Source organism: Mustelus asterias, chromosome 3, assembly GCF_964213995.1.
Source record: "Mustelus asterias chromosome 3, sMusAst1.hap1.1, whole genome shotgun sequence".
Taxonomy (NCBI): domain Eukaryota; kingdom Metazoa; phylum Chordata; class Chondrichthyes; order Carcharhiniformes; family Triakidae; genus Mustelus; species Mustelus asterias.
This window is the reverse complement of record NC_135803.1, coordinates 10,009,176-10,018,500: the sequence shown is the minus strand read 5'-3', so window position 1 is coordinate 10,018,500 and position 9,325 is coordinate 10,009,176. Positions and strand designations below refer to the sequence as shown.

The 9,325-nt window shown below is 41.7% G+C and overlaps 1 protein-coding gene across 1 annotated transcript; it reads right to left on the bottom strand.

Moving 5' to 3' along the window:
• Positions 1–1,090: 1,090 nt before the first annotated feature.
• LOC144482901 (extracellular calcium-sensing receptor-like) lies at positions 1,091–8,802 on the bottom strand. The gene is made up of 5 exons (XM_078201759.1): positions 8,527–8,802; positions 5,578–6,411; positions 4,858–5,085; positions 2,299–2,422; positions 1,091–2,004 (listed from the first exon to the last, which is right to left on the bottom strand). Exons 1-5 carry the CDS (start codon positions 8,800–8,802, stop codon positions 1,091–1,093), a joined length of 2,376 nt encoding a protein of 791 aa, XP_078057885.1.
• Positions 8,803–9,325: the final 523 nt, after the last annotated feature.

The following is a 9,325-nucleotide window of genomic DNA, read 5'->3' as shown; positions in this document are numbered from 1 at the left end:
GCCCCTGATAAACTAATTCAAACCCAACCCCACGACACCAGCATCCTTCCTGCTAGGACATCCATGGTAAACCCTGCTAAGATGTAACCTACCTCAAAACTGGTCCCACTACCTTAGAAAGCTGATGGCATCCCTCCATGACCATTTCTCCAGCCACGTATTTAATCCATCAATCCTCATATTACTATTATCACTGGTACTTGGAACTGCGAATAATCCTGAGACTACTATTCTTGAGCCTCTTTTAAATTTATTTTGCAACTCTCTGAAATCTGCTACCAGAACCTCGTCCCCTACTTATCTATGTAATTGTGGATTACGACTTCTGGCTGATTGCCCCCCGCCCTCCCCCTGTATGGATATCCTGCCGTCACTCAGTGACATCCGGAGTTAATTGCAGATGAATAGTGTGTTTGTGATTGTTGAAGTTATGTGATCCTTGATATTGCATTGTGGCCTGTCCTGTGGTGCTTGTTTACATGTTAATAAACTTTATTTCGTGGATACAACAAGACTTGACCTTTCCCCCACTGGTTTGCATGTCTGTCCTCACATTATATCAAACAAGCCTTTCTCCTTTGCAGGCATATCCTGGCTTTCAATTAAATACAAGCTAGTGTTTCGTGGCGCACAAACCTTTCTGGAAATGAAATGCAAATGAAACAAAAATTGCGAAAAGAGACAGAATTATTTATCAGCACCTTACATTCATTTCTAAAAACAAATTTATATTTTCATCAAGGCCTGGTGAGGTTAGCATTGAAGTATTGTTGTGTTCCACTCGACCACCTTCTGTGGTGATCTCCCATCTTTCTTCTCTGTTCCCTCCTACACTTCCTCCTCCGCCTGTATCCCAAACACACTCCGACTATGAAAGAACAAGAGACGTTTATTTAAAAAGTGATGACTGATTTGAGTACAAGCACCCACAAAGTTACATTTGTCCAGAGCAAAATTTCCACATTTTGCAAGTACTTTGTAGTTTATTCCAATGTTCAAATTCGTAACATTAAAATGATGATAACAGAATTTACTACGAGTGAATACATTTGCTTCAGCGAGGTTGCATTACAAACCCTTGGAGGCAGAATTAAAGATCCTTGGAAGCCATTTTATCCATCATATGCTTCTTGGTGTTCATTTCTTTTTTCAGCAGGATAATGTGGCATTTGGGAGCAAAAATACAGAAAACCAGGCCAAAACTGGATGCCAAAATCGCAAACACTTCCACAGCTACGGCATATTTACCTGGGGAACTTATATAGGCTGGAATGAAAGTTATCCAGACAGCGCAGAAGATAATCATGCTAAACGTGATGTGTTTAGCTTCATTGAAATTGTTTGGAAGTTGTCGAGCAAGAAAAGCCATCACAAAACACACACAAGACAGAAATCCAATATAGCCAAGCACACAATAAAAGGCTATCGGCGAACCTACATTGCATTCAAAAACAATGATTTCCTTAAAATAATCACTGTTCTTTAGAGGATAAGGAGGTGATATTCTTAGCCAAAGCGTGCAGATTAAACATTGCACTAATGTAAGTGCACAAACAGAAAGGCGTTGTTGAACAGGCCCAAACCACCTCATCTTCTTACTGCCTGGAAGAATTGCACTAAATGCCATCACCACAACAACTGTTTTGCTCAAAACGCAAGAAATGCAAAGAACAAAAATGATGCCAAATGCTGTGTGACGTAACACACAAGACCAGGGGGAAGGTTCTCCAATGAATGTAATCGAACACAGAAAACACAGAATCAATGCAAAAAGAAGCAGGAAACTCAACTCCGAGTTGTTAGCTTTAACGATAGGAGTATCTCTGTATGCATAAAACAACACAAATACACCGATCGTTAGAGAGGCTCCAAACAACGCCAATGTCACCAAAATAATCCCCATCAGGTCGCCAAAAGAAAGAAATTCAATCTCCTTGAATATGCACTCGTCTCGTTGTCGGTTCGAGCGGTATTCCCATGGGCATTTCATGCAATCTGGAGAATCTGAAAGAAACATAAATACATAGAACATAAAACTAGCAAGAAAGAAAACTATATTTACGCTAAACAATAGTTATTAAAAATCCCAGCGGCAAAATTTCTCCCGCTCTTTGTTCGTAACACAGCAAATAAAGCAATAATTTGTTTAATGTCTGCGTTTCAAGGGAAAAATCCAATGTCTCTTAAATATGCTCCTTTACGCCATTTGTTTTCTCTGAGAGATCAGAGGAAATCAGTTCTCACCAAGCACAGAGCCACACAATGCAATTCCCCCCCCCCCCCCCCCGTTGTCTGTACCTGTGCTGTTGCTAATTTCACCATCAGCGCATTTTATGCAGTCAAAGCAGCAAATGGGCTGTCCTTTCCTTGAGGCTTTTCTCGTCCCATGTGGGCAACTTTCGGAGCAAACTGCTCTTGGAACCTCATTATAAAGAAGAGAAAGTCACTTTATTATTAATCCCGTGATGTTTCGAAGTTCAGTCCATTACTGAAAGACGGTGAAAAGGAGAATTCACGTCATTCCAAATGTGTTCGCTTAACACCAGCTGCGGGGCGGTTGTTGGAATCTATAATTACTAACAGAAAGACTGGGCACTTGGAAACATTTCACCTAGTTAGAGACACTATTGCGGATTTGTAAAACGTAGGTCATGTCTTATAAACCCAACTGAAAATTTCGAGGATTTAAAGACGAGGTCGGGGAAATGAAATAATAGACATAAAACTAATGTAATTTTGAACTTTGTAATTAGCGAAGGAAGGTGAGAGTGTCTATTTTTACAATTAAAAAGGCCGCATTATCTGTCGGTGGAGTTCTGAAGTTTTAGCAGCCAGTTCCTTTGTGCAGGACCAAGGCGAGTAGAGACATAGAATCCCTACAGTGCCGAAGGAAACAATTGAATCCGTTGAGTCTGCATCGACCACAATCTCACCCAGGCCCTATTCCCGTAACCCCACATATTGCCCCGTCTAATGCCCCTGACGCGAGGGTTAATTTACACGGCCAATCCGCCTAACCCACACACTTTTGCACTGTGGGAGGAAACCAGAGCATCCGGGGGAAACCCAAGCAGAAACGAGGAGAACTTGCAAACTCCACACAGACCCCGTGGCCCCAGGCCGGAATTGAACCCGGGTCCTTGGCGCTGTGAGGCAGCAGTGACACAGAGCCGCTCCACAACCCCCTCTGAGGAGCCTGCTACACGCATGCTCATACTTGTCATCATCTCAGGTTCAGCAAAAAACCGGCTGGAAGCTGTTCAATATCATTGGAGAAGATTGTAACGTAGAAAATAAGTGACTACGTTGCCCTAACACTCTTTGACGGCTTCTGAGATTCGTGGTTTATTTATAGATTGAAGAATATTAAAAAATAAAGTCCCAAATCGATAGTGATATGATTGCCAAGAATCGCAATACATTTACGACGAAAACTTTTACGACTGAGGTTGTTTTTATCATAAATATTTTCATTGCCAGCATTTTTACACGTCGATCAATATAATGTTATATAGTAGACACAATATCTGAGAAGGATCTTATTAAAATCGGCCTTGCCCCAGTTTAGAACTTTGATTTCTGCCCCATCGCTGTGCTTTTCCATAACAATATTGAATCTAACGGAGTGATAATCGCTGTCTGAAAAATGCTGCCCCGTTGATACTTCAACCACTTGCCCGGCTTTGTTATTTAAAATTAAGTCCAGGTCTGCCCTATCGTCTGGGACCTTGTACACAGCAGCTTAAAATGTTCTCCTGGACAAATTTTAAGAATTCTGCTTCCACAAGACCTATCGCACTATGGCTACCCCAGATAATGCAGGGGAAGTTGAAACCACTACCACTAACCTTTTACTTTCACTTTTCTCTGAAATTTGCCTACATATCTGCCCTTATGTTCCTCTCGGATTGTTAGGGGGGCTATAGAACATACCCTGCAATGTGCTTGCTCCCTTGTGGTTGTTAAGTTCGACACGTATGGCTTAATTGAAAGAGCCTTCTAAGATGTTGTCCGTCATAACTGCTGAATTTGACACTCTGATTAAAATTCGGACACTCCCTCATCTTTAACCTCCTTCCCTGTCTCGCCTGAAAATTTTATATCCAGGAATATTAAGCTGCCAACCCTGCCGTTGCCTCAACCACCTCTGAGCAATGATACTAATCGTCCATGATTTAGTTTGTGCCCTCAACTCATCTGCCTTTCTCGGCAGACTTTTTTCATTATAATAAATACCATCCAATCTTGCCAAACTCGCCTGTGCCGTAAGTGGTCTATAACGTCAATGCCTCACTTGCTGACTCTACAAATTTTGGCTCTGCATCGCCCCCTGCTGAATCTTGTCTCAGAATGCCACTCCCAAGCCAAGTTAGTTCAAACCCTTCCCAACAGCACTAGCAAACTTCATTGGTCTCAAATCATCACAGTAGATGTCACACGTGCCGGCTAGTTGACTTACTGGCACACAGCTAAGTGTCGTCATGATATCGTCCTGGAAAAATTCAGAATTGACCATACAATTCACAGTCTTAAATTTAGAGGCACTTATACAGACCAACCTGGGCGTCTCATGCAAGAATTTCACACGAATAAATTGTTCACGTTATTCATGATACCATTCAGCACTAGAACTAAAATTCCCTCATGCATTCCCCGAAACATCACCCTCCTAGAGTATATTTTAATTTTTGACACAAGTTTAACTGTCTAAACAACAGCAGTCTACTCACTTAGGTTAATATGTGTATTCAAGCTTCACTGGAATTTCAAGACAATTGCATTCAGGAAGGTGAACGGCTTATATGTTCGATTTCAACCGCACCATTTGGCGCACTTGTGTCTCCTTATTGTCCCTACCGTAATCTGACCTCCATTCCATACAATTGCTTCGTCCTTTATCACAAATGCCTGGCCTGGGGGAGCTGATCCGTCATAGACTCCAACGCCTACAATATCCACCCCGCCAGCGGAATTGGGCTGCCAGTTTACGATATCATATGTGGCCACCGGGTCTCCATTTTCATCAAAATAGATATTTTCACCGATCTTGGTAGTAAAATTGACTGTTTTCATATAATGCAGAAGCTTTGAAATAGAATCGAGAAAGGAGAATTTAACAACATTTTATTTGGAAGAAACGTGAGACATTTAATATCGCTTTTATTTCCTATAAGAACTTAAACAGTTTATAAACATACTAATTTTAAATTATCCGGCTGCTTAAATATTACCGGCGACACAGTGATAAATAGTGCTGCCTCACAACGCCAGGGACCTGGGTTCCACCCCCGATGTGGGTCACTGTCTGTGTGGAGTCTGCACGTTCTCACTGTGTCTGCGTGAGTTTCCTCCCGGTGCTCCGGTTCACTTCCACAGTCCGAAAAGTGTGTTGATTAGGCATATTGACCATGCTAAATTCAACGTCAGTGTATACGAACAGGCGCCGGAGTGTGGCGATTAGGGGATTTTCAAAGTAACTTCAATGCAGTGTTAATTAAGCCAATTTCTGACACTAACAAGTATACTTGAAGGCATGAACTTAAAACAAAACTTAAACTTAAACATTGACCGCCTTACCTGCCAAGGTTGAAAACTTGAGATATTTGCACAACCTTTTTGGGGAAATGGTCCGTTGCCATTTTCACACGACAGCATATTGTGAAGAGCGTGGGCTATTGCGTACGTAGCTTTATATACATTGTAAGTAACCCTGTACTGCGAAACACCAGTAAATTTATTGTGTACTGTCTGTAAAACTTCACTCCCAGTGCATTTTTTCAACGAAGCAGGTTGCACTTGATCTGTTTTGTTCGCTGTACTCATCACCGTGCAGCCAAAAGTTGATTCCCAAAACTCATTCACTAAAAGGTTGCCTGGATACAGAGAAGGATGGACATCCATGAGAAATTCTCTCAGTCCTGGTATATCGACCTGGCGAATTGCGACTCCGAGTGTGCCGGAGACAAATCGTCTGCTTTCTTCCGGAGGTAGAAATTGCGTGGATACCCAAGCCTCGCTTCCTATCCATTGCACACCCGTCACGTTCTGTCGGACAATCTCATTCAGTAAAATTATCATTTCTTTAGAAGCAACGAATGCCACAACAACTTTCGTGGAAGATTTCTTTACAGCATCTACGATTCTCAGTAACTTGTCTCTGGGGTCTGTTCTGTGAATGGATTCGGAGAAAGCAATGCAAACACCTAATTGTTGGACAGCTTCGGTGAAAGCTTGCATCCCAAAGTTACCGTAATCATCGTTGTTTTTGATCGTCCCGATCCATGTCCAACCAAAACGCTTTACGAGTTGGGCTAAGGCTCTCGCCTGGAAATAGTCGCTTGGTATGGTTCTGAAAAATGATGGATATTTCTTCCTGTTACTCAGGCATGCGCAGGTGGAAAAGTAGCTGACCTGTGGAGAATTCAAATGTAATCATGTCAAATTTCACTCTGAGGACAATGATAATTCTAGTTATATGCATTACACTCCGTCCCGCCTGCCATTTTCATTCACTTCCAGAACAATATTCAACTGCGAGAAGGGATGAGGTTATGGAAACACTGCACGAAATGTCGCAGATATCCTAAATGAAGAGTTAAAACTGTAACCGTTTCCTCTTCTGCAAGAAACTGCTGTGTCTGCCCAGCATTTTCGGCTCGAGGTTTCCAGTCTTAGGAGAAAGTTCAGAGGACATTTACTGGAAAGATGTCAGAGATTGGGGGCGTCAGTCAAGTGGAAAATATAGACAGCAAGAAACAGTACTCTGCATAGTAGAGAAAATAATTTGATATCTACACGAATGGAAAAATGGAAGGGAAAATGTAGGAGAGTTGCATTAATTGGTTCGATCCTCCAATAAGGCTGCACGTGCAGAATGGATTGGATAATCTCCGTCTGTGCGAATTATTCTAATGTAATTTGGCAGCGTGAATTTAACTAATACACAAGGCAAGTCTCACGGCAAATTACATTCAAGGTAATAAGTTTTCTATTGAAGTTCTTCAGCAAATTTAATTAGTAAGATTCCTAATGTGAACCGACAGTGCAAGAGAACCAGATGACGCTCAATTGTTACCTATAGGGTAGAGGGGATTAAATGCGAAAATAAAACATCTGCAAAGCAGCCGAGTATCATACAAAGGGTGCGGGTGGCAGACTGGTAGGCGAACCCGGAACAAGATACTGGGAACAGAGCAATTTAGGTCTGAGGAGAAAGTAATATCTGATCACTTAATGGTTTGTGTGAAATCAGGATCGGTTTTCATGCCCCCTCCCCTACCCCCTCCTCCTCCCACCACCCCCATTTATATTTAATATCTATTCAGATATAAAAGGAGAACCGGAATAGCATTGCTGACATGAATCGTTTAAGATACCCTTAAATATGAGGAATAATTCCTTGACATTGGAGTACATCGGAGTCAACTGCACAAAGACAGGCCATTCGACCTCACGGATCTATGCAGCCTTACTGCTCCAGACGAGCCTCCTTCCACGCTACATGGGGTTACACATACCATATGACACAGAAACAGGCTATTCGACCCAACAAGTCCATGCCGGCCTTCGTGCTTCACTCTCACCTTACCTCAGCTTTTCTCATCTAAAGCAAGCTTTGTAACCGTCTATTCACTTCTCTCTCTCAGATGTTATTCTCCATTTCCCATAAATGCGTCTGCATTATTTGCTTTAACTTGCGTTGGCAGCAAGTTCCCCATTCTCATCAGTCATTGGGAAAAGACGTTTCTTCTGAATTATGTATTAGATTTCTTGGCGACTATCTTATATCGATGGTGCCTAGTTATATCCTCCTGTTAAGAGGAAATATGTTTTCACTCCATTAAAACCTTTCATAAATTTAAGTATCTCCAATAGGTCCAACTCCCTACCCCACCCCCCGCCCCCCACCACCCGTTCTTTTGAGCTCACCTTATCAATATATAACCTGTTCCTTTTCTGCCTAAGTACTTATCCAACTCCCCTTAAGTGCATATCTGTTATTCACCTCAAATAACCCAGACGGTAGTGAATGCTACCTGCTCGCCGCGACTTGTTGGAAAAAAAACTTTAGCTGAAATTCCTTCCTATAATCATTAGTGGGTATTTTATTTTTATGTTCACTAGTTGTGAATAATAAAACATGCGGAAACATGTTCTCTCTGTCTACCTTAACGGAGAACTTCATAATCTTAAAGACCTCCTTCGGAGTATCAGGGAAACTTTCAGCCTTCTCTTATCTAGCTCCAATCTTTCCTGCTAAGTTATCAAACTATAATTAAATTGCCTCATTATTGTTCGCAGTTCAAATGCATTTGCATTAACATTACTGCACACCATTGCAGTTCTTAGCAATGTTAGTTAGCACTTAAATATATTTATGTCAAGATTTAGTCCCCATGAGATTTTTGTGGAATAATGAATATTAGAGTCTAATAATCCAACAATAAATGGAAGTAACCTATTACTTCGACAGCAACTGTACTTTCTGCACTTTGAGCTCGGAACATTGATGATTGTATGCCTTACCATAGGGATCCTGAATGGACCGATTAAGGTGGCCATTGCTGCAGATCGCGAAGATCCAGACTCGCCGACGATAGCAGCGACGGTAGAAGATTTTTTGCAAGCTAAATTGGAAGACGTGTCTTCACCTTTGTTTAGAAATTCAAATGCTGATTTCAAAGTTAAAAATGGCATGGTACAAGTATCGTAAATCCGGTAGCCCAGTGTAACATTAGGAAGCAGACGTGGGTTCTTGTTGATTTCTTCAATGGCGAAAATCATGGTCAGCACGAAACGCATACCTCTATACCAAAAGCTGTAAAAAAAATATATAGTTTGTGTCGATAAAATAGATTTTTTTAAAAATTCGCATAAATGACATTGAAATGAAATTATTTTCAAATAGGGTAGCAACTGCCCGACGTCATCTTTTTTCATGAGCGAACCGTCCTATTTCTGAGCCGTGGACGGGATTTTCTGGCTGCGCTCGCCCCGCAACCGGGAAATCCCGCCCGAGATCAACGGACCTTTCCATGGTTCGCCCCATTTCCCACTTTCATTGCCAATTCCAACGGGAAAATTGGCCCCATTGTATTCAAGAACTTAATTATTGCTCTTAAAGCTGATGGCAATCAAAAACCAACAAGAAACATATCAGTATTTTGCATATCTTCGCCATGATGTTTCGGCCAACCTTAATACAAATACGTGCCGCTTCGTTTAGGCTTTTCCTTCCCCCTTTGAAGTTTTGTCACCAAGATCCTGAACAAAAACCTTTTATTAAGAGCGTGCAGCTCACTGGGAATTCCAATCCACATTCAAC

Excerpts from the sequence above, each read along its gene's own strand:
- LOC144482901 (XM_078201759.1), bottom strand. The coding sequence starts at position 8,802 with ATGCGTTTCGTGCTGACCATGATTTTCGCCATTGAAGAAATCAACAAG. Across the intron at positions 6,412-8,526 it reads GTCCATTCAGGATCCCTATG|GTCAGCTACTTTTCCACCTG; the intron begins GTAAGGCATACA and ends AATTCTCCACAG. Across the intron at positions 2,423-4,857 it reads GGAATGGAGGTCAGATTACG|GTTCCAAGAGCAGTTTGCTC; the intron begins GTAGGGACAATA and ends CTTTATAATGAG.